General features: G+C 43.8%; 1 protein-coding gene across 1 annotated transcript in view; it reads left to right on the top strand.

Moving 5' to 3' along the window:
• The window catches only part of alx4a (ALX homeobox 4a), a 56,252-nt gene that overhangs the window by 5,640 nt on the left and 24,285 nt on the right, over positions 1–26,327 (top strand). The window contains exons 2-3 of the mRNA XM_078221323.1: positions 18,084–18,382; positions 22,992–23,117. Of these exons, the coding sequence (XP_078077449.1) occupies positions 18,084–18,382; positions 22,992–23,117 (425 nt within the window). The remainder of the gene's footprint in view (positions 1–18,083; positions 18,383–22,991; positions 23,118–26,327) is intronic.

The raw sequence follows: 26,327 nt of genomic DNA, 5'->3' as shown, positions 1-26,327 counted from the left end.
CACTCTGATTTATCAAACAGCTACAGAAAATAAAATAATTGCGGGTGTTCTTACAAAGACAGCAGCAATTCAAGAAGTGGCTCATTGCCACCTTCTCATGGGCAAGTATTGGGGAGATCATCAATAAAACCAACATAGCCCTTTGGTCGTACAGGATTGAATATTCCTGGAAAAAAAAGATTTATCTTGACCAAGTTGTTCATGTTACACTCATCAACTGGTACATTTTCCAAACCATGTCCACTTGCCAACCAATCTCCTCCACTCATACACTGTGGCACAGTGGTTAGCACTGTTGCCTCACAGCACCAGGGACCCGGGTTCAATTCCCGCCTTGGGTCACTGCGGAGTCTGCACATTCTCCCTGTGTCTGCATGGGTTTCCTCCGGGTACTCATGTTTCCTCCCACACTGCAAAAATGTGTGGGTTAGGTGGATTAGCCATGGTAACTTGATCATTAGTATCAGAGGGATTAGCGGAGTAAATATGTGGGGTTACCGGGATGGGGCCTGGGTGGGATTGTTGTTGGTGTGGGCTGAATAGGTCGAAAGGCCTCCTCCTACACTGTAGGGATTCTATGATGGGTATTCTTGTGACGTGTCCTGCTGAGTGCAAGTCAAAAACTTCGACAAAAACATTTTTTCAGCACTACTAAAATCCAAATAAGCGCCATAGGCTTTTCGATCACCGAGAAACTGCCGCTAGATTCTTCAACATTCTATCAGAATTTGTAATTGATCGATACTCATTTAGCTGCAGGGCTTTTGTAGCACAAATGATTTCAGTTTTGTAAATTTAGATTTCATCTCCATGAGTTACAATGAACAACGAGTGACTGAAATCTTTTGTCCCTTTCGGGGGATCAGTTCCACACACAAGTTTACTCAAAAAGATACATCTCTCCATTTTGTTGAAAATCTGTCACAAATAAAACACTGTCTTTTCAAAAATATGATTCAAAGATGCTGAACCACAGAAATTGGAGGCTGGGGTTACACTGCAGACACTAAGGCTTGTGGAATGGTCTGTTCCCAAAACAGCCCTTTCCAACCGTGACAAGGAAGTTGTGTGCATCATTTGTGCGTTGCTCTCCGGGTTTTAGTTAAAAAAAAGAGAGCAGGGACCTGTGTTTATTTTGACTCCACCTTATAACGTTATCAGTAACATAATATTCGTAGGTGGGCCGTTAGCCTACTTGGGCAGTTGGCAAATGAAGCTGCGTCTTGAACTGGGCTTATGCTATATCAGAATAAACTCAGACCAAGTTGTGTTGGCGACTCGCGAGAAACACAAGTAATGTGGCACCGGAGAAGACCATTAGGACTGATCTAGCCGCATTGGAGAGGTGCCCCGATGTTCCCTTCCAGTGTACTTGAGAGTCAGATTCGGACCCTTCTTCCAGGCTAGACTTCACACCTGAGCCCTTCACATCCTATACAGGAGTGTCAGACCAGCAAGTGTCGAGACAGACCCGTTATATTGCTGGCCCCCTGTGTCCAAATCTACTGATTGACCAATAAACTAGCTCTACTGGGGATGGTTTGCAATTTGGACAATGGGAGACCATCTTCGAACAATGGACTGACAATTATCACCCTGAGGCTGACCTTCAGTCAAATCCTCAAATTATTCTGATTTGTACTCCCAGATTTGAGTTAATGTGCACATAAAACTAATAAAATAATAACATAACTTGATTTATTGAGTCCTTTTCCCAGATTAATCCTGCCATCCATTAAATATGTACACCAGCTAATTAATTTTTTATGAAAAAGTTACATTGTAATAATACAGTTCCGGTAAACACAGTTCAGTTGTTTGATGATTCATCAAAAATTCCACAAGTCTTTATCCCACACCACATAGCACAAGTAAATGAATGTATACCTGTCAGATATATTGGTCTTTAGATCACAAAGGAAGAAGGCAGATGAAATAAGTTATACAAAGAAAACCAATTAACCTATCTCACATTTATCTGATATTTTGGACTGACCGTTCAGAAGGATGATCCTCACTGAGTGTTTTACAAAAAATATCTTTCACCTCTTCTGAACATTAAACTTAGTCATACTGAATGGAAATGCCTCTTTATACTCATTGCATTTGGAGAAGTATCAACAAATCAACTTCGTGCTGCTCTAGACCAGGTTATAAAGTAGCTCAGTTCTTCACTTGGCTTTGTTACTATCTCAAGCTCTCCCCATTTCAACATCAAATGCTCCCAGGTCAGTTGTGGCACAGATACAAAGCTCCCTCTACTCTATAGTGACTCTCTGTTCCACATTCAGAAGATTACCACATGCCACAATCAGTGTGACATTTTACCTCTTGCCAGCACCACCCATCTTGTGACCTCACTAAGTGACAATCAGTGCAAAATGAGGATAGATTTGTGCTATGGGCACATGCCCGTTGGGGAGAATATGCAGATCACTCAACTTTCATGCACACACGATCATTCCAACCCAAGTAGGAAATGTTCATCCCTCAACCAAAGGCTAATATTGAACTCAGATCCTTAAGTGTGAAACCACTTGTGCGATGAGACCTATGTCACCATGCTTAGACTATGTCTCAACGCATTTATTTCACAAATAAACTGCTATTCCCTCGTGCTTCCAATTCAACTTTTCAGAAAAATGTATTGAAATATGTTACAAACTGAACATTAACATGTTACCACATTGTCTTGTGTTTGGATGACGTGCATACTTCTATTCACTGGGATGTTAGGAGACCACAGGTGCAAATGGTTCTTTTCCATTTTATGGAGTGTTTTTTATTTCATGTTGATATTTCAATGTTCCATGCAAAAAGAAAACACATTCGGGAAAGTCATGTGGAGAGGTAGTCATGCAGTTGACAAAGCATGTGGCTGTAAAGTTCTATATCTGCCTGTTGACTCAAGTTCTACTCTAAAGGACACTCACTCTTTATTCTTCACATTTACTGTGAATTGCAATTCTTCAACTTAAAAAAGAAACATTCCTTAAACTCTGAGGTGGTGCCAGAGAATGGGAGAATTTAAAATGTCACATTCGTCCACAAAAAAGTGTGAAGATTATAGAATCCAGTACAATAGATAAAATCCCTATAGTACAGAAAGAGACCATTCGGCCCATCGAGTCTGCACCGACAACAATCCCACCTAGGCCCTAGCCCCGTAACCCCACATATTTACCGCGAATCCCTTTAACCTATGCACCCGGAAGAAACCCATGCAAGCACAGGGAGAACGTGCAAACTCCCCACAAACAGTGACCCAAGCCAGGAATTGAACCCAGGTCGCTGGAGTTGTGAGGCAGCAGCGCTAACCACTGTGCCACTCTGCCGCCCAATAAGTCAGTCACTTTAACCTCTGTGGTGGGAAAATGTTTGGAAACAAGAATTCAAAACAAAATTAAGAGTTGTTGGGCAAATGTGGATTCATTAAAGAAAGTCAACATGGATTTATTAAGGGAAAATTGCATTGAATTAACTTGCTGGAGTTATTTTGAGGAGGTAACCGAGAGGGTTGATGAGGGTAACACTGTTGATGTAGTGTACATAGATTTGTGAAAAGGATTTGATAAAGTGCTGCACGACAGACATGTGAGCAAAGTTAGAGTTTGTGGAATGAAAGAAACAGTAGCAACACAGCAACAAGATTGACTGAGTGACATGAAACAAGGAGGACTGGTGACCATTTGACTTTCAAACTGGAGGAAAATTTATAATGGAATTTCTCTGGGTTGGTATTAGTGCTGCTGCTTTTCCTGATATATGTTTTTGATCTAGACCCTGGAATCTTATTCTTCAGTTCTCTACCCAAGGTACAGAATCATAGAATCCCTACAGTGCAGAAGGATGCCATTTGGCCCATCGAGTTTGCACCAACCACAATCCCACCCAGGCCCTATCCCCATAACCCCATGCATTTACCCTAGCTAGTCCCCTAACATTAAGGGGCAATTTGGCATGGGCAATCCACCTAACCTGCACATTTTTGGACTGTGGGAGGAAACCGGAGCACCCGGAGAAAACCCATGCAGACATGAGGAGAATGTGCAAACTCCACACAGACAATAACAATTCCATTTCTACAAAGTCTCATCAAAAATGAAATCCATACATTTGGGTCCACGATGAATGCAGTTTTTGTATGTTCTGTTCAGCATGATGTTGGTGTATACACTTCTGTGGCACACATTTTCTGAAATCTAATATTCACAGGAATCGAACCCAGGTCCCTGGCACTATGAGGCAGCAATGCTAACCACTGAGCCACTATGCCGCCCTGAGGTAGATCCAGCCCACAGTGCCATGACCTCCACCAAGGCAGGGAGAAGGGAGGGGGGGGGGGTGGGTCAGTTGTGGGGAGGGAGTCCTGAATCCATCCCAGCCAGAACAGAGAGCAAACCCTATGATGCTGACACCAATCTGATCCAGACCAGCCACCTAGCTAGTTGAAACAACCGGCCCAAGAGCTCAGTGTACAGGGCACAATTGCAAAATTTGTGGGTAATGCAAAATGACATGGAAGTATTGCAAAGTATGAGGAGGATAGTGTAAAACTTCAAAAGGACATATAGACAGCTTGGTGGAGTGGATAGACCAGTGGCAGATGAAATTAAATTCAGACAGGTGCAAAGTGTTTCATTTTGGTCAGGCGAATGCGGAGAGACAATATAAAATAAATAGCACAATTCTAAAGAGAGGAGAGGTCTTAACATATGTATGTTGAAGGTGAGGTTGGAGGACAGGTTGAGGCAGTGATGAATAAAGCATGTGGCATCCTGGGTTTTATTAATAGGGGCAGAGAGTACAAAAGCAAGGACGTTATGTTAAACCTGTGGAAAACACTGGCTTCACCTCAATTGGAATGTTGCATCTAGTTCGTGGCACCACACTTTAGGAAGGATGTGAAGATGTTAGAGATGGTGCAGGAATGATTCATGAGAATGGTTCCTGGGTGAAGAACTTCAGTTAGAAAGATAGATTGGAAAAGATGGAACTGTACTCTTTGGAGAGCAGATGGTTGGGAGGAGATTTGATAGGGGTGCTCAAAATCGTGAGGGATCTGGACAGAGTTGAAAGGGAGAAATTGTTCCCATTGGTGGAAGGATCAGTAACTGGGAGCAAAGTTTCAAGGTAATTGGCAGGAGAAGCAATGGTGACATAAGGAGAAACCTTTTCACACAGTGAGTGTTTAGGATCTGCAATGCACTGCCTGAGAGTGTGGTGGAGGCAAGCTCAACTTCTAGAAGGGGATTGGTTATTATCTGAAAATGAAGTGTGTTTGGGGCAACGGGAAAAAGGCATGTCTGTGGCACTCAGTGAATTGCTCCTTCAGAGGGTCAGAACAGACAAAGTAGCCCTAATAGCCTCTTTCTGCTCTGTAACCATGAATTTATTACATTCTTTTAATCAACCTACAAAAGCAAAACTACTTCCACAATGACCTAGCAACCTTAGAAATCTTAGAAACCCTACAGCACAGAAAGAGGCCATTCGGCCCATCAAGTCTGCACCGACCACAATCCCACCCAGGCCCTACCCCCATATCCCTAGATATTTACCCACTAATCCCTCTAACCTACACATCCCAGGACACTAAGGGCAATTTTTTTTTTAGCATGGCCAATCAACCTAACCTGCACATCTTTGGACTGTGGGAGGAAACCGGAGCACCCGGAGGAAACCCACGCAGACACGAGGAGAATGTGCAAACTCCATACAGACAGTGACCCAAGCTGGGAATCGAACCCAGGTCCCTGGAGCTGTGAAGCAGCAGTGCTAACCACTGTGCTACCGTGCCGCCCAATGGACAGCTCAGATATCCAGGTTATGAATATTCCAAGTTCAGTGTGGTTTGAGTTAGTTAATTTCAGCTCGGGTACAGCTGAAACTGACTCCAGCATCTCAACAAATAGGGAGGTGAAACATGGTCAAGATTACTGCTCCTCGTCAGCACTCTGTGATAGAATGAGAGCAGCTGGGTCTATGTATTGCACACAGATCTGTACAGTCATTGTCCTCAGATCAGCTGCGGCAAAAAAATTGCTGATATTCTCCTCACAATGCCCATTTTCTTACTGGTCCTAGCTGAAATCAGGATTTCTGGTTGGTTGTAAAAGGCAAATGGGAATTCCTGGGTTAATAATTCCAAAACATAACCAACAGCATCACGTAGATACTGACATATAAGAAACTAATGAGAGAATTATTGGGGCAGGGAAAGAAGGGAAAGAGGGAGAAAAGGAGAAAAAAGTGGGAGAGAGAGGAACAGGAAAAACAAGAGGAAGAAAGAGTGAGAGAGAGGGAGATTTTTTGGGGTCAGACAGAGAGAGGAAATGTCCCCTTTCCTTCGTGCTCTGCCACTTTTCTTTCAGCTCACGTCCAACCCTTGTTGCTCCCCATGACGCCTTGCCTTTACTCTTGTGGCTTGTTGTCTTCTTGCCTCCTGGGCCGTTTTCTTCTTATATATTATTATCCGTGTTAGTTTTTTCTTGTGTGGGGTGGTGTGTGAGGGAAAAAGAAGCATGATGTTCTGCTTCTGTCATGTTTTAGGTGGCTGGGGGGAGGTGGTTGTTGAGGTGGCGTGTGTTAGAAGGAGGGGGCTGCTAGGTTGGGTGTTTACATGGTTCCGGGTGCTGGGGTGGATGTCCAAGTGGTGTGTGTGTTGGAGAGTTGTTTTTTTTGGTGGGGGGTTTTCTTAGATGGGGAGGTTTGTATCTGTTGCTGGGTCAGGTTCTGTTTTTTCAGAGAGGGGTTTGGGGGTGAAAAAAATAAAATAAATTTCTGTTTAGTGGGTGGGCCATTGAGGGGGTAATAGGTGGGTTACTAGGGGTGAGGGGGGCAAGAGGTCAGGCGGAGGGATGAATGTCCTGGGGGTTTCCTGATAGGGATGTCGATGGGTAGATTGTTGGTTGAAGGATGGTTTGTTTTTCTACCCTGTCTTGGCGCTTTTGTCTCCTCTGTGTGTCTGTTAGGGTGCATGGGGTGAGGCTCCCAGAGCTGGTGGGATGGGATGACTCTTTATTCTTTGTGGGTGTTTTATGTTGTGGTGGGTAAGATGCCGTGGTGTGGATTCGGGTAGTATATGTCGGATTGTCGTGGGGGCACTAGTTGGCAGAGTATGTTGGTGTAAGGGCATTCCCATCTATTTGGATGATTTATGGATTTGGTATGAGGATTGCAGAGTTGCACTTTTATAGCTTTGCTTTTTTTGGGGTGTTTATGGATTTTACCCAGTCACCATGTGGTCAGTGTATCATCCATGCAGAGTTGCACTTGAGGAAGATAACACAAGAGGAAGAGAGAGCGAGAGTGAGAGAAAGAGCGAGAGTGAGAGAGAGAGTGAGAGAGAGAGGGAGAGAGGGAAAGAGCATGAGGGAGGGAAGGAGAAAGGGGAAGAGGGAGAAAGAGCGAGACTGACAAAAGCGACAGAGAGGGAGAGAGAAATGGGTAGAGAGAGGGAGAAAGAGAGAAGGTGGAGAAGGAGAGAGAGGAAGAAAGACAGAGAAAGAGAGAGATCTGAATTGGAGGGAAGGTAAATAGCAGTGTGGCTCAGTAAACAAGAGGGTGACTCTAAAAATATTGTTTTATGATTTTATTTATTAGCTAAATATGGAAATGCCTAAATGTGACATCTTCCTAAGTATTTTAAATTTAAAAACACATGATTGTAAAGTTAACAATGTACTGAAAGTTATCCAGAATAATTGCTTTTAATGTATGTTTTCTTAAATCATCAGAACATTCGATCAGCTTCTGACTTTGAAAGGATTGACCAGATTCCCATGCAAAACAAGCCAATTCTTTTCATTATCTTTGCTCCTCAGGTCCTGCTGAGCTGATTTACAGATATAAATGATCAAGTATACTTTTGGAACTCAGCCACATTTATACGAGGAACAGAGCAGTGAGGGTGCTGACACTTGGGGAGAGTGCAGTCGAGAGCACATCCAGGGCACAGGGTGGCAAAGGGCTGCACAGCAAGGCACACCAGGATGTAGAAATGCAGTGGTCATAGGGTGATTCCGTATCAATGAGATAAACAGGCGCATTAGCAACTGCCCACAGGGTGAGTTGCCTCCATAGTACCAGGGGAAAGAATATCACAAAAGGTGGATAAGATTGTGCATGAAGTGGGGTCAGGAGGAAGAGAGATTGAGAACAGCCAGAATTCATTGCCATTACCGCACAGAAGGAGGCCATTCAGCTCATTAAGTCATGCTGGTGTTCCAAGTGAATATGAATGGCATTGGAAGGAAAGAAAGTTGAGGTCCTTAAGTCAGGAGCTAGAAAGGGAGTGAAAAGGGAGGTTCTTAAAAGGTAGCAAATAATCTCCGAATTAATCCCTGTGGCAAACACTAGGGAGCATATGAATTTTAGGATAATAGAGGTTAATGTAACAGGATAGATGGTGCAGCAGGGAGGGCTTTAGATTCCTGAGGGCTTTAGAATTAGTACAGATGTTAGAAGTATCTTTCCAATGTGAACAGATTGTACTTCAGAGCTGGGACAAATTTCCTCTTGGGTAGGTTAACTAGTACTCTGAGGGAGAATACATTTGGCAAGTGGATGGTCAAAGATGAAGCATTATGTATCCAAGAAAAACAAATAACACTGTGTAAAGAAATAGGAGAAAATCAGACAGGAAGCAAATGCAAAGTAGTCAAAATAGGTTTGGGCGGCGGGTATGTTTGCAATGCATAGAATGTGGCAAAAAGGCAGCAGGTACAAGGCACCACGTTGGATATGATATAATGGCTCAAAGGAGAGAATTGGGAACCTAATGTTCTTGGGTACAATAGCTATCAAAAAGTTAGGAGGAGATGGAAGAACAAATTTGCAAGAAAATTACAGAAAGATGCAATTACTACAGGGCAGTAATAATGGGGGAATATCAATTATCCTAACATAAAGTGGAATAGTCACAATTTAAAGAGAAAAGTGAGGGAACAATTCCGGGAAGGCATATAAGACTTTTTCAATCAATGTGGTCCCAACCTAACAAGGAAGGAAACAGTGCCAGACCTGGTTCAGGAGTATAAAATGAAGCAAATGCAGTTTGAGCAGGAGAACATTTCAGGAGCCATGCTCATAATGCCAAGTTTAGAAAAATTATGAAAAAGGTCAAGATGTGATCAAGTGTAAAAAAACCTTAACTGTTGGGGACTAACTTTGAGGAGTTAAAAAAGGATTTAGACCAGATGGATTGGAATAAAGAAATTGTTGGATGAAACAGGAATAGATGTCTGTCAAAAGAAGAAACAGTTCAGATATATAGACATTCCCGTGAGAGGGAACGGAAGGGAATCCAAAGCTAGAGCTCCCAGGATCAGGAAAGATAAAGAGGTAACAATGAGACAGAAAAGGGAGGCTAAAAGGAATTGTAACATAAATAATATAGTAGAGAACAGAGCTGAATATAAAAAGCACAGCAAAAATATAAGTCAAAGAGAAAGTGAATTTAAGAATTAATTACCTAACCCTAAAATAAAAAGAGAACCTAAAATCAAACAGACAAAACTTAATGAAAGGGTCAAAGAAAAATGAGGGCAATTGGGGACAAGTGATGTTCGAGTGAAGAGAGGGACATGGCTGATGTAGTAAAGGAGTACTCGATACATGTTTTCACTAGAAGATGCTGCCAATGTAACAGTGAATGAGAAGGCAGTAGGAATATTCAATGGGATACAAGAGGGATGTGTTAAAGTGTTGTCAGCCCTCAGAAGTAGGAAAAGCCACCCAGTCCAGATGGGATAACTGAGCAAAATAAGGGGTGGGAGTGGAATTGCAGAGACTCTAGTGACATTTTTCTTAGATATGGAGGGATGAGAGCAATGTCAAAAAAACTGAAGGATTGCAAATATTGCACCCATGTTTAATAAGGAAGGGGGGGGGGTGGGAGGTGGGCTGACAATGGTCTAAAGTTGATGGTGGGGAAACTACTGAGAGATAGTTATCCAGGAAAAAATGATTTAACATTTAGATAACTATGAGCTGGTAAATGGAATTCTGGATGAATTTGTTATTGTGTTTGAATAACTTGATTGAATTCTTTCATGAAGTAATGGAAAGGGATGATGTTGTGTGTGAGGACTTCCAAAAGACATTTGGCAAGAGTTTTTTTTATTCTTTCACAGAATGTGGGTGTCGCTGGCTAGGCCAGTATCTGTTGCCCATCCCTAATTGCCCTTGAGGCTGTAGTGAGCCGGCTTCTTGAACCGCTGCATTCTCTGAGGTGTGCCAGTGCTGGGGGCCGGTTTTCCAAATGTGGGAATATAACTTGAGTAAAGAGCCCCCAATTCCACTCGAACTTGGAATGCACTTTGAACGAGGAGTTTATCCTTCTGATTACAAATATAAATTCGTGAATGTCATCTAGAACCATAGAAGATTACAGCTCAGAAACAGGCCTTTTGGCCTTTCTTGTCTGTGCCGAACCATTTTGTGCCTAGTCCCACTGACCTGCACTTGGACCATATCCTTCCACACGCCTCTCATCCATGAACCCATCCAAGTTTTGCTTAAATGTTAAAAGTGTTGTGTTAAAAATGTTAAGTGTTAAAAGTGCATTTACCACTTTATCCGGCAGCTCATTCCACACTCCCACCACTCTCTGCGTGAAGAAGCCCCCCCCCCCCCCCCCTCCTAAGATCTAAACAAGGTTATCCGTGAAATCACTCAACAAATGCAGGTACGGGGCTAACGTGATCTTTATAAATTTATCAGCTCACGCCAGAATTTTAAAAACTGTCTTTAGAATGTTTTATTCACATCACACCTGGGCTACTGAGTACAAGCAGCCAGACTCTGGAAAGGGAGAAGACAGCCAAGGGATTGAGCGAGTGTCAGAGAGTGTGGAGAATAACTGGATGCCATTCAAATGGAGGGATCCCATGTAATGGAAGAGGAAGTTAAAGACGGGCACAATACTTTTGGAGAGACTTGTGCAGTGGGATAAAAGGAAATTCGTTCAAGGTGAAGGACATGTTGACGGAGAAATATCCATTTGCGCGGACGGTACTCAACAGCAGAAACAGGTTGGTAGGGAGGTCGGTTTATCCCAGGAAGACACTAAAGTCACACACACACACACACACATACTCACACACTCACTCAGTAGATGGTGTCATGGGAAAATGGGAGGAGTTGTTATTCTGATCAAATCGATCAATGAATTTTTTGTCTCAATTTGTAAAACATTGCGGTTGCGTCCGCCGAGCACGTGGTGTGTTTCGAATGATTTGGAAACAGGAACGGATGAATGAGTGATGAATATAGTCCCGTCTCAGTGAGGGCTGGATAGCCCGCAGTTATGCAGTAAGGATTTTACTCCAGCACAGAAAGCGCTGTGTATTTGGGAACGGTCCGCTGGTACTCGGGGTGTGTGTGTGTGTGGGGGGGGTGGGGGTGGGGCAGGGAGTGAAATTTAAAGTGTCAAATTAAAGAAAAAGAACAAAGTGACGGTTGGCATTTCTGGAAAGCCTTATCACATTTACAAAAGCTTCAACTGAAAAGAAAATTCTCAATGTGTAAAAATAACAACATATAATTTGGGGGGACCTGGGGCGGAGTGAAGTGTAACAACGGCGGGGGGGGGGGGGGGGGGGGCGGGGGGGGGGAGGTGGGGGGAGAGACGGGACAATGCTACCCCACCCCCCAAGAAGGATCAGTAGCCAGATTGTGTTGAGACGACCCTGCTATCACACACAGGGTGAGTGGCGGGTCAGGCAGGGCGCAGGTCTGTCTCTGAAACCAGACAAGCTGAATTGTATCCTGAAAGCAGCAGCCATTGTTCAATCCAATATTAAAGTTTATTTATTAGTGTCACAAGTAGGCTTACATTAACACTGCAATGAAGTTACTGCAAAAATATTGTTTTTCTTCCCGTCTTCAATGTCCCCAACTGTCAGATTCCTGCTCTTGGAATTATACCATAACTTTCCAAGGATACAGATTCATCATAAAAGGAATTTGAGTGCAGATGTCTTATTCTGATTGTATAAAAGCTTGGTGCGACCGCACCTGGAGTATCGTGTATATCTCCCTAGTTTTAGTCTCCTTATCGACTTGCTATACAGAGAGTGCAGTAGAGGTTCACCAGATCCATTCCTGGGATGGCGGGATTAGTTTATGACGAGAGATTGAGAAAACTGGGTCTGTAATCTGTCGAGTTTCGAAGAATGAGGGATGATCTCATTGAAACTTATAGAATTCTGACAGGGTGCGACAGGGTAGATGTGGACAGGATGTTTCCTCTGGCCGGTCAGTCTGGAACCAGGGAACAGTTTCAGAATAAGGGACGGATCATTTAGGACTGAGATGAGGAGGAATTTCTTCACTCAGAAGGTGGTGAATCTTTGGAATTCTCTACCCAGAGGGCTGGAGAACCTCAATCACTCAACATGTTTAAGACAAAACTTGATAGATTTCTTGATAGATCTATGGAGATAGTGGGGAAAGTGGCATTGAGGTAGATGGTCAGCCATGATTTGTTGAATGGCGGAACAGGCTGGATGGGCTGAATGGCCTACTGCTGCTCATATTCATCATGCATACAAAATAGATACAGATAACGTTTGCGTCTGCGCAATGCAATGCGGGGGGGGGGGGGGGTGGATAGCAGTGATGTAAAATGGGAAAAGAATTGGCCAAATCAACAATCTCACTCCCATTGGCACTGATAATGTTCGAAGCGAATGGGCGAGTGAATTGCAATCCAATACGGATCAATATCGACTCTTGCAAGTCTTACCTCAAAATATAATCAACAAAAGAAGATGACCTAATCGCACGGGACTTGTATGGCACAGGAAAGTTTGGAAAGCAGAATGTTTAGGCATGAACGGTGCAGGGGAATCTACAGCGACTGGACCTCTCACTGTTTAAGTTCCCAAAGCATTGGAAAGCTAATTGACTGTGAGTCCATAGTTAGTCTCCAAGTATAACGTCAAAAGGAGTATTTAACATTGTTGTGCCCGGACACCGTTATGTCAGCTAGCCCTTCATTGGCAGCACCACAACATTGTGTTTTAATCACTGCAACTCCAGCTCTGATCAAGGTCATATTTTCAGTGTGCCCGGGGCGGTTCATCAGACGGCAAGGGATCCCTGTGAACTCGCCATTCCCTGCGAGGAAAAATTGCCTGGACTCAATTTTACCCAACAGGGATTCCAGGGTTATGGGGATACACTGGGAAAGTGAAGTTTGAGAATTATCACATCAGGTCAGTCATGATCTCATTGAATGGAGAAGCAGAATCAATGGACCGAGTGGTCTACTTCTGTTCCTATGGTTAACAGGGCGTATCAATCAGCTGACTCTGGGGATCGGCCGCAGTATAACTCGGATCTGCCAGTACTCCAAGAGAGGTCTTACACATTTCACACTATGGCCTACTTCTGGGGAGAAGACTGAGACAGTTACTCTGATATAATCTCGTTTTGTACATAATACCGACAGAAGTTTAAACCCATGGGCGAGGGACAAGATGTGACTGAGTGGACAAGTCTTACAGTTTAGATTATACAGCCCGGGTTAACAAAGGCCAGAACAGCAATAACTTCCTCTGACGCATACTCAAGAAACTTGGGTTCACAACCTGTGCAAATGTTAATCTAATCATCGCTGTGAAGAGACGATACATATTGTAGAATGGCACATCTTAGCATGAGAGTTTGTGTGAATCCCTGCACAGATATCTGCCGTTCCCCGCCCCCTCCCCCAGTGTGAATAGGATACAGAGTGCGAACCAGCATTTACAACTTTTAGGGATTAAACTGCGCGCACAGATCTTGGCGTTTGCATTCGATGCAGACAACCGAGGTACATTTCCACAATTGTATTACAGTTAGCCACAGAATGCTGGTGACAACGGCACCCGTGTTAAACTTTAGTCAAACGGGGGAGGGGAAAGGGGGGGAGGTGAGCGCAGCACCGCCAAGGTCCAGCATAACTCCAACGTAAAGCGGGAGTCCAATAACGAACAGAACTGTACATCTCACTCGGCGCTATTTAAATGGAGTTGATCTCGACAAGATAACATGATAACTTAAAACTAAACGTTTAATCTGATCCCAGGTAAGGGATTTATAATTGGAATTCCATTTAGAAGATAAATATCCCATTTGTACTGTTGGATGTTGACCAATTTTTTAAAAACTTGGTAAATTCCAATCCACCGCTGTTGCCGATTTGGAGCCGCTATAATTTGTTGCATGCAGTCCGCATGGTTAAAGAGTTCGTGATGGGTTTTTAAAAAAAAAACACGCCTACAAATCCTTTTATTTCTCTTTGTAAACTGTTCTGAATGATTGTGTGTGTGAGTGTGTGTGTGTGAGTTCAGGTCTGGGAGCGGCTGCGCGCTCTACGTCCTTCCTGCCCCTGCGATGTGTGGGTTTATTTGGGGAGATTGAGGACACATGGGGTAATGACGCATCTTCTTTTGGCATTTTCCGCTCCTTAAATCATAGGCTGAGGCTGGGAGGAGAGAGAGAGAGAGAGAGTTCCCAGCACCACTTTCACTTTAGACAAAAAAGCTGATAAAACCCACATTCGCTCCCTGCTTCTGCCCAGGGACCTTCCTGTCCTTTACAAACCTTTGCACACACACACACACACACACAAAAGGAATCTCAAAACTGCGGAGAGAACTTCTGTTCAGCTGCCCAACTGCAACCTAGCGCGGAAATTTGCTTATTGTTTTAAACTTTGGGAAGTGCGGAACAGACGGGAAAGGTAAGCAAACCTCTTCATTCTGTAGAAAGGCCGTTAAATTGCTCATTCTGAAACAGGAGGGAGTCGGTGCGATTGGGGTTTGCTCTTTTCCAGTCAGTTGGTCCCCCTGACGGATAATTGTTTAATAAAACCACGGGGCCCCGTGTGAGGCGACAGTCAGGAAACTGGGATCAGAAATTCACCGAAATCTGGCCTTTTCGCACGGCCCAAGTGTCAGGAACGGGCCCGCTGTGCGCTGGATTTAACAAACTATAATCCCATTAGAAATCCCTTCCCTGGGATCAGATTAAACGTTTAGTTTTCAGTGATCATGTTATTTTGTCGAGATCAACTACATTTAAGCAGCGCTGCGCGATTGGGTGAGATGTACAGTTATGCCCGTTATTGGACTCCCGCTCTGTTACTTACTCTCTCCCTGAGATAGTGAGGATTTTTGAAAGTTTTGTGACACCGCAAACCAACACGGGGAGACCTCGAAACTAAATTATTCATTCATTAAACTGTTCGGGTATATTTCCATGCAAATGCTCACAACATTTCCATTGTACATGTAACGGTGTTGCAGTACCAACAACCACTGTGGGAATGTGAAAGATCATTATTAGCACACTGAGGTACAATCAGATCATATCAATGAGCTATCCGTCAGCAAGCATTGCTGTTTTACCTGGGTCAGTAACATTTTGTACCATCAGTACAGTATTAGGGGAGACAGCGGCGCGGTGGTATTGTAATCTCGAGACCCAAAGCAAGACCAAAGAAGCCGGGGTTCGAATCCACGGCAGATGGTGAAATTTGAATTCAATTAAAAAAAACTGGAATTAAATTAATGGTGACCATTGTTGTAAAAAGAAACCCCCATCTGGTTCACTAATGTCCTTTCGGGGAATCATTGAATCTGCAGGGCAGAAGAAGGCCATTTGGCCCATTGAGCCTGCACAGACAACAATCCCACCCAGCTCCTATCCCCATAACCCCAAATATTTACCCTTCTAGTCCCCCTGACACTAAGCGGCAATTTATCCTGGCCAATCAACCCAACCCGCACATTTTTGGACTCTGAAATGGAATAAATGCTGGACCCGGCTAGCGATGATTTTTTTTAAAAAGTCAGTATAAATTGCTGTATTTTGTATTTCCTGGCTGTGTTTTGTGGTTCTGGAATATGGAATGTTAAAAATGAATCCAGTGGCTTAGGATTTAGGGCCGCACGCGATGCAAAAGGCTCGTCGAAAACACATGTTTCCCACAATGGTTCCCCAGGAAGGATTAACTCCTCTCACTGGGTAAGGGAGAGAGAGATCATTTAAAGTAAGGGCAATGAGGAATAGCTGTGTTTGGAAGGGTTTTATTGGACTGGACCGTGGTTCCCGGTAATCACTCTGTTCTTGGTAGATTCTTCAAACAGTTTAAGCAGGATATGACGTTTCTTGGTAAACAACGAATTTATTCAGACAATAAAACATGTTGGAAGGTGTTGCCAAACAAATTATAATCCATCCGCTGCCCGCCCCTTTCAAATCGATCAGAAACCCCTCACTCAACATTTTTACATCTGTGCTTTAAATATCAACGCTTCACAACACGACGCAGATTTGGGCATTGCTAAATACCAAAGTACAGAGTGAGAGAAATGAAAATGAACTGTTTATTGTCATTTCTCTATTATAGATCCTGGCCCGGCTGGGCAGGAGGCGCGGGTACAGATAGCTAGCGGAATTTTCACTGTCAAGTTCAGTAACTGTGCATTTGCACAATACACATTGTGTTCATTTAGGCGGGTGGCGAACAATTTAAGAACACACATTGAAGGACTTGCTTGAGAGAGGATAGGCCAGAATTTCTCTATTTTTACCTAAAATAACCCGAGGTCGCCAGCTGGCGAAGATGTGTTCTTTTCCCAACGTTTTGAAGGCTGGCGGATTCTTCCTGTGGAAACCCGGGGCCGACACAAGGTCAGCGATCACTGTGCAGAGGAGGACAGAGATCTCACCGTGTGTGCACTGGAAAGCCAGGCTGGAAAGCCAGTGTATATTAGAAATGGGACGATTCAGAGAACAGATGATTGTGGCAGCTCAGAACGTATAGTGCCTGCAACATTGGAACAGTTTATGGAATAAGTCAAAAAATCCCACAAGTCATGGGCTATAACCATATTTCCGAGGCAATTGTATACCCCCCCCCCCTCCCCAAATACACACACACACAAACAGACATCACTTTAATCGAAACAACGATTGGAACCCTCCATCATTCCCATCTGCTGTGTCTTAAACTAAACTTCCACTTGCACAAACTGGGTCAGGCTCCCAGTCATTGTTTGAAACTCGCCTGGCGTTCCTTGCGTTTTGAGGAAAGTTTGTTACTTTTTATCTTCTTGAAACCCAAGGGGGTGGGTATTGGCTGGGGAGATTGGTACACCAGTGGATGCCGTATTTCCCGTGTGCAAGGAAGAGTTGAGGGTGCATTTCCAGCCAAAAGTTAAAAGAGAAAAATACACAAACGATACATTTAACAAGCAGTTAGAAGTGGTGCACTCGGAAGATGCCGTGTTCGCAAACTCTTCCTGACTGGCATTTGTTTGTGTCAGGCCCGTGTTTAAAAACACAGACACGGCACAGGACATTTCAATCTCAGTCTGGCCACAATTGAAGAGTTGGTTACCTTTCCAGCCACGTCTCTGATTTCTCAATGAACACACTTTTTAAGACAATTCATTGTCAAATCTTCCACAGCCGCCCGCCCATGTTTAAACCACGTTTGAACTTCGCATTAACAGTGCCATTGAGTCCAGTTAGAAATCTAACCTGGATTGTATTAAAGAGCTGTGGCAAGAAGGCGGGATTCGATCAAATATCATTCGATAAATATTTTCAAATTGTAAAGGGAGGACATTTGCCCCTCTGACCAGAGCGGAATTTCTGCAATGATAGACTTTATTCCTGTACGAACTCAGATGCCGGCACTCAAAGAGCAGCTTTGCGTTATTCGACCACTCATTTGGAAGGGTGCGCGCGGATATTTCGGTAAACGAATAGACATTCGGGCTGTGAGGAGTGGACAAATAAGTGGACCGGCCCGACCCAGAACAGGCCCCATTTTCACAATTCCCCAGAAGGTCAAAGCTAGGTAAACATGTCGCAAAGTCACGGATCTTTGGCAAACTTGTAAAATCAACTAAAGGTCTTCTAAATATTTCCCGCAACATTTTCTCCAGTTGATTGGAATTATGAATATTGATTAAAGTGAGATTGAATGGAAAGGTTGAAGAGATTGGGGGTGATTAAGATGGTTTTGTCGCTGCCAAATCTATATCCAATCTGTGTTTATATTTCCTCTTTGTATTCAGCTAAAGACAGTTCACTGGGAGAGTCCGAATTGCCCCAGAGTCCTGACCCTGCGGTGATGGAGAGCCCCTATCTCAGCGTGAAGGAGGCAGCAATGAAAGGAGCCAACACAGAACTGCCCAGCGCCCTGGACAAGGGCGAGAGCGACAGTAACAAGGGCAAGAAACGCCGGAACAGAACCACCTTCACCAGCTATCAGCTGGAGGAACTGGAGAAGGTTTTTCAAAAAACACATTATCCGGATGTCTACGCCAGGGAACAGCTGGCTCTGAGAACTGACCTGACCGAAGCTCGAGTGCAGGTAAACACTGAGTCAGGATCTCTCTCTCTCTCTCTTTCCCCCCGCGGGAAATCCAAGGTTATCAATAACTCAAGCTCCCAGTTTATTTGAGCAGAGTGTGAATCTCGCAGGATCCCCGCTTGCGTCCACTTATTAAAACTCACCCAGTAAACATTTCAGCAACTTTATTAACCCATCTCTACATAACTAAGCGATTGGATAAATCGCCCATATTTACCCGACACAATCCTCCCAACAATTGCGGCTGATACACACACAATTCAACCGACGGGATGAACGATTTTAAAGTTAATAATTGTGCTGAATATTTGAGAGGGTGCCCAGAGTAACTGCGGCGTGAAGGGGATTTGACAATGTCTTTATTCAATGTAAAAATGCTGCTTGCGGCTGGGAGAGGGGTGACTATCCACCCCAGGGAGTGAGCCTGTTATAAGGAGGTCCAATCCTAACAACTTTTACCCACATTTTATCGCCTTTGGGGCAAACCCCGCAACTGTGTTGCGCCAGAGTTACAGCCCCACTGCTGGCAATTCTTTGGAAAGTTAAATAAGAAAATATAGAAATGAAGGTGTTTACATTGATTGTCACAGGAGTTGGCTGCTTTTTAAAAACTAATTTGTAAGAACGCTTTTAAAATGGTTAACACGGTTTTCCAAATGTATTCCATACAGCGATTTTGCAATTGAGTTGGATGGACATTATTACAAATATCCAGGGGGACCAGTGTGAGAGCGCTCACCATATTATCCAAATAGAGTTCAGAAAGGCTCCAGTAACTTGTCTGAATGGTAGTAGAAAGTGAGGGGGGGGGGGGGAGTGTTAGAGAGCCGATGTTTTAACATTGCTATGGAGTCAATTTGTGCTCCTTCTGATGGAGTGTGTGATAAGTATTAATGTGAAACACTGTGCCGATGTTCGCCTGGTGACATGTTCCATTTGGACAAGCGGCACTGGAGCCGGATCCAAATTGGATCTGGCAGCACATGGATCCACTCCTGGCGGGAATCCCAATCTCCAGTGCTGCTAACAGGATCCAGTAACCAATGGAGAGACAGCACGTGGAAATGGTAGATAAGAGACTTCATTTTGAAACAGTTAGAGAGCGACCATTAAATAAACCACTGGATCAGAACATGCAGCAGGACTGAGTTTCAAATCAACCAACAACGCCGTATAGAATTAGAAAAGTTTGCCTTGGGGCGGGAAATTATTTTAGTTTAAATTTATTTATTAGTGAAACAAGTCGGCTTGCATTGAAGTTACTGTGAAAACCCCCTAGTCGCCACACTCCGGCGCCTGTTCGGGTACACTGAGGGAGAATTTAGCATGGCCAACGCACCTAACCAGCACGTCTTTCAGACTGTGGGAGGAAACCGGAACACCCGGAGGAAACCCACGCAGACACGGGGAGAACGTGCAAACTCCACACAGACAGTGACCCAAGCCTGGAATCGAACCCGGGTCCCTGGCGCTGTGAGGCAGCAGTGCTAACCACCATGCCACCCATAGAAGCTTCACTGCGTACATGTTGTATTCATTTTCGTATTAAGGTTTCCGTCAATTCCATACCAAATTAATTCGGATACAGTCCGCCCCCAGAGCCGGAGGATTCCATAGACTGTACAGTGATAAGGATCTTCACTGCACACTGGCTCCTCTGGGCTGTCCAAGCGTTTTCTGGTGCTCCCATCGAATTGCTTGTGAAAGCAAACTAAATCTGTCCCCTGTCGGCAGAGCCCAGTCCCCCGCCCCCCCCCCCCCAAAAAAAAACAGTCCAACTCTTGTGTTGATCTGTAATAATGCCGCCGTGTGAAGACCTATATATAGAACTGCGTCCAAAGGCGGGAATTAAAGGGAAGTTAGGACAGGAAATTAAACACACAATGAAAACACATTGCAGCTTCAGGATTTTCCCATCAAGTCCTCGTATTTCCGATCTTTCTGGAGATAAAAGGTATCTGCTTTCAGCCTCGAATTTCATGACTTCTCTCCCTCCAACCCCCACCTGAAAAAAACATCTGACCCCTTTCACCAAAGCCACAACAAGAACTCTTTCTTTCTCCCTGCTTCTTGTTTAATGTTTCTGAGTCACAAATCTCATCCCGAAATTGTTTGCACTGAGGGCCAATCAGAGCACCTACCCAAAATCAGACAGGCCTGCGGGAGTTTGGTTTAAGCACAATGGAACGCGAATAGCCGGGGCAGGACCAGGGTAACGACGGGCCAGCTCAGAAAGGTAACATCATCTCCACTCCATCATTTTTAAACACGAGAAGATAAACACCGGACAGAGTTTTCCACCGCCGCCAACATTATTACTCTTGTTTCTAAGTTCTAGAAATACGTGGAAGCTTTTTTTTTTGGTGTTGTTTTGGTTTTTGGAAAGCAGCAAGTGTTGCGATTCTAAACTGGGAAAGGGGTTTGCAAGGCCAGGGAAGATTGTGGGTTTAAAATGTTTAGACAGCGGGGCAGCGATCTTTCAAATCTCATTCCTGCCCGTTCTTAAAGCGGCAATGTCGGTGGTTAATAGTGCCTTGCACAACAGACTCCTTACACACTCAATTCACACAGACATCTTACACACTCAATTCACACAGACATCTTACACACTCAACTCACAAACTCCCTACACACTCAACTCACAGACTCCCTACACACTCAACTCATACAGACTCCTTACACAATCAACTCACACACCCTCCTTACGACTAAACTCACACAACCTTCATACACACTCAACTGACAGCCTCCTTACACACTCCACTGACACACCCTCCTTACAACTCAACTTACACAGACTCATTACACACTCAACTGACACAGATTCTTTACATACTCAATTGACACAGACTCCTTACACGCTCAATTCTCACAGCCTCCTTACACACTCAATGGACACAAGCCCTTTACACACTCAACTTACACAGACTCCTTACACTCTAAAATCACATAGACTCCTTACACACTCAACTGACAGCCTCCTTACACCCTCTACTCATACAGACTCCTTACACATTCAATTTATACACCTCCTTACACACTCAATTTACACACCCTTCTTACACACAACTTACACAGCTTCGTTACACACTGAACTGACACAGCTTCCTTACACCCTCAACTCACACAGACTCCTTACACACTCAATTTACACAGACTCCTTACACACCCAAAACTTACACACACTTTACACACACACTAGGCACACACATATTAAACTTTACACACATTATCCACCTTGTCCAATTTACACAGCTTTCACACACTGCATTGACCCAGTTTACATCTTTCCATGGAACTCCTCCTCCCATCTTCACTGTCATTTACTCGCTGGGGTTCGGGCGGTTCAGACAGAAAATAGAAGCGGTTTTCTGGTCGTCGGATTTCCATCCGAAAAAATTGACAAATCGGGACAGGGGCCCTCTGCATCTTTCAGTTTTCCGCCACTCTCCAGTCGACATTTGTCAAAGCGGTGACCAGAGTGGGCAAAGCTGCGGGATCCTTTTCAAACTCCCCTTCCTCTGGGTGACGTTTGCGAATGAATTCCTCCCCCATCCCTTTGCGTGCTAAACATTGGATAACGGGCGCTATCCGCCCATCTCCAGCTGTGCTTCATATTAACCAGGCGGAAGATGAAATGATAGTGAAAATAAACGGATATTATAGTCAAATGGACCCGAACATCACATCAAAAGCAACATCTTTCTTGCTAAGTGCGAAGCGACCCTATCAGGAAGTTTAATTTGCTTCAAGTGACACTGATCTGAAATTGAACAGGACAGAACTGTCCATTAGTGTCTGTATCTTTCTCAATAAACTCGGTGAAGCGAATTGGAAGTTTCTCCCCCACCTTAAGCGTAAATTGTTGTATAAAATTTGTTTGAATTGTGGATCATTTGTTAAAAGTTAATTAATCCGAAGTGGCATTTCAGCCGCTAAGAAATACACATTTCAAAATGATGTACAAATTCTATCCAGCTTTAACATCCAATTGCCCTTGTGAAAATGCTTTCGGAGTTGCAAAATCAGTAATTGACAATATTAATCGCGCCTTTTGAAGTATAATTGATGTACTTCTGAAATTGGAGCTTCTTAAAAAATGTACAGATTCCCCTGTGCTACCTCTGGGTTAATTAGATTAAGACCCATAAATCAAACCCAACTTTTTTGTTTACTAGATTTTGTCGAGTTTAAAGCCAATAGCCAATACCTCAGAGTAAAAGTTAGAAAGTTTCACAAGCTGAGGGAACTCTGCCGGCCCTTCCTCGGATTGAAGGTGAGTAGAATAGTCATAGAGGTTTACAGCATGGCAACAGGCCCTTCGGTCCAACTTGTCCATGCCGCCCTTTTATTACCACTAAGCTAGTCTCAATTGCCCGCGTTTGGCCCATATTCCTCTCTACCCATCTTACCCATGTAACTGTCTAAGCGCTTTTTAAAACACAAAATTGTGCCTGCCTCTACTACTACCTCTGGCAGCAGTAGGTTGAGGTGAGCGAAACATAACGGTCCTAGGATTGAAATGTCCCTCAACTCCCACCTTAATCGCACCGTGTGGAAACTGGAAGAAATTTTCAACGCCCCCCCTTGTTGTTCTCTTCGGGTTTAGGTTTGGTTTCAAAACAGAAGAGCTAAATGGAGGAAAAGAGAGCGATTTGGACAGATGCAGCAAGTTCGCAGCCATTTCTCCACTGCCTATGAGTTACCCATTCTCACCAGAGAGAGCTATGCACAGGTAGGCACCAACTATTGGAGAGGAATTTTGAAATACCTTGTGACGATCTCCAAGTGCATTGTACACACCGAGACATCCACGTTAATGATGTTCTGTGCGTTTAAAATGTGAAGTAGGATCATTTTAAATATCTTATAAAGAACCCGAATTGCATTGCCATAGTGCTGAGGTTTTCAGCATTTGCCGCTGAGCTGGTTTCTATGTTAAATTCAATTGCAGCTGATGGAATAACACCGGGTTTTGTATTTCATTTCCATCCAGCCCCACATTCATCATCCACACAGGGTGGGAATTTGCAAAAAAAACCCTAGCTCCTTCGGAGTCTGGGAAAGTTAGATACCATAAATACATTAAATTCACATTTCAGTTCGCCTGTTGTACTTGCTGCAGCGAGTGTGAACTCTTCCGGGGAAGGGACACTTTTACTTCTGTCGGCACCAAATAATCCTTCATCCAACGACAGCACTAGCCGATAGCAACAACAAATCCCAACGTCACAAAACATCCCCAAGAGTAAGAAAATCACATTTAACAGGAGGACTCAAAGCTTGGTCACAGAGGTAAGTCTTGAGGGAGGGAAGGAGATATGTTTAGCGAGCCAGTTGCAGCAAAAGGGTCTTGCCAGCTGAAAGGACAGTCACACACAGTGGAAGCATTAACAGCGGGAACAGTGCTGGATTGGAGGAGCACAGATATGAGGGCTGGAGGCGATGGCAGAGATTGAGGGAGGTGAGGGCCATTGGAGGAATCTGAAATCAAGGCTGAGAATTTTTAAATGAAGGAATTGCAGGGGTGTGAGCCAGAGGTGATGGGCAAATAGGACTTGGTGCAAGTTAGTGGAACTTATTAGATACTCACAGGTTTACTGAGTTGGGTATCGTTACGTATGTAATGTGACATGTAGTCAGAATCTCATCTCCGGGTCAAATCTAATACCAAGGTTAGAAATAGTCTTTTCTTTATCCTTTCATGGAATGTGGGCATCGCTGGCAAGGCCACCATTTGTTGCTCATCCCTAATTGCCCTGGAACTTCAACTGAGTAGTTTGGTGACTAGGGGATTTTCACAGTAACTTCACTGCAGTGTTAATGTAAGCCTACTTGTGACAATAATAAATAAAACTTTAAAAAATCTTTTAGCTATACCATTTCAGAGGGCAGTTAAGAGTCAATCCCATTGCTGTGGACCTAGAGTCACATGTAGGCCAGAGCAGAGAACTCCTTCCTGAAGGATGTCAGTGAATCAGATGGGGTTTTGCAACTATTGATGACAGTTTTATGATCACCATTATTGAGACTGGCTTTATATTCCTGATTTTATTAATTGAATTTGAATTCCACAAGCTGCCATGTTGGGATTTGAACTCATGACCCCAGAGCCTGAACTTCTGGATTACTAGTCTAGTGACATTTTGACTGTTGCCAGTTAGACTGATGGATCTGGCGACTAGGGAACAAAGATAACAGTAAATGGTTTCTCAATATTTAGTTGGATAAAATTTCTGCTTATCCAGTGAACTTAAGTTAGTGAAAATGGAGGGTGGAGAGAGAAGGTAGAACAGAAATGGACAGCATGTAGATGAGAAATTTAAGGGGGTCAGTGATAGACCTTTGGGTTACAGGATCACAAAGTGAAGCCATTGCAGGTGATTCTCTGGCTACAATTGGTCAGCTAAGAATAGACACTCAGTCACATCCAATGGAGAAGTGAATGCGGAAGATGGTGTGGTCTATTGCATCCAAGGCTGAAGACAGGTCGAGAAGGGTGAGAGGGAGCATTCACTTCACCACTGTCAACAGAATGTCAGTTGTGACTTTGATAAGAGCGATTTCGGCATTGGTTATGGAGCAGAAACATGATGAAGGATTCAAACATGGAACTAGATGGGCATGAGCTTGGGAGGTGACAACTTGTTCAAGGGCTTGAGAGGAAAGGGAGGTTGTAGTTAGAGCAATAGTGTGAAAGGATGGAAGGTTTTTTAAAAAAAAAAGAATGTTGTTGACAGCAGATTTAAAAGGAGAGGTGGCAGTACTCGAGGGGCAGAGGAATGTTAATGATATTAGTTAACATGGGAGCCAGGAGGGGAAATTGGGCGGTCAACAGTTTAGTTTGTATAGGATCCATGAAGCAGGAGGTGGACAAGATGAGCTAGAAAGATAGTTATTCCGGGCTAGGGTATGGGGGATGCTTGAAGGAAGTTTGATCACAGTGGACTAAAGGAAAAGTGGGAAGAAGCAGCTGCTTGTTGAAGATATGCATGAATTCCTCATACTTGTTGGAGGTTAAGGTGCACGAGAGATAGTAAAAGGGTTAAGAATGGTGCGTTACAGTAGAGAAAATAAACTTCAGGGTGTGTGGTGATGGTGTTATCTTTGCATTCCAGGGTCATTCTGGAATAGTCAGCCATTTTGACAGATCAGAGACAATCCAATCATGCTTTATGTGATCCAGTGAGATCTGGTGTTGAATGTCCAGACCGGATGTCCATCATATCCAGATAAATATCCTGGGGGAATGGAGATGAAGGCTGTACTGGGATGGGAGGAGGCGGGGTGCAGGGAGAGGGTGGGACGCCAAGCCAGATTAGAGAAGGTAATGGTTTTAATGGAGACTAGGGCAAAGGTGAAGCTGAGGATATTGTTCAGCATCTATGTGGCTGCAGAATTGTTGTGGTGAATGGAGGCAATGCAAAGTGGCATTGTCACTGCACTAGGAATCCAGAGACCCAGGGGTTCGAATCCCTCCACAGCAGATGGTGAAATTTGAATTCAATAAAAATCTGGAATTAAAAGTCTAATGATGACTATGAGCTGATTGTCGTAAAAACCCATCTGGTTCACTTATGTCCTTTAGGGAAGGAAATCTGCCATCCTTACCTATGACTCCAGACCTTAAATGTGGTCACCTCTCATCTAAACTGCAGAAGGCAAATTCTACTCAGCCTCTCATCATAGAACAACACTCTCCCAAATTCAGTCCAGTAGCCCTTTGCTGCACTACCTCAAAGGTAAACATATCCTCCCATAGATAAAGAGTTCAAAACTGTGCGCCATATTCCAGGTGTGAAAGCAGCAACAATGTTGAGTTTTCTTATGTTCATATTCTGAAATAAAAAAAATTCCCTGTGTTTACTTTCTAAAAAAACAATTCTTCATCCAGATACCAATAGCAGACTTACATTTTCATGGCTTTACATAAGAACATAAGAAC

Source organism: Mustelus asterias, chromosome 9 (assembly GCF_964213995.1).
Source record: "Mustelus asterias chromosome 9, sMusAst1.hap1.1, whole genome shotgun sequence".
Lineage (NCBI taxonomy): Eukaryota > Metazoa > Chordata > Chondrichthyes > Carcharhiniformes > Triakidae > Mustelus > Mustelus asterias.
This window is presented reverse-complemented; position numbering and strand designations above follow the sequence as displayed.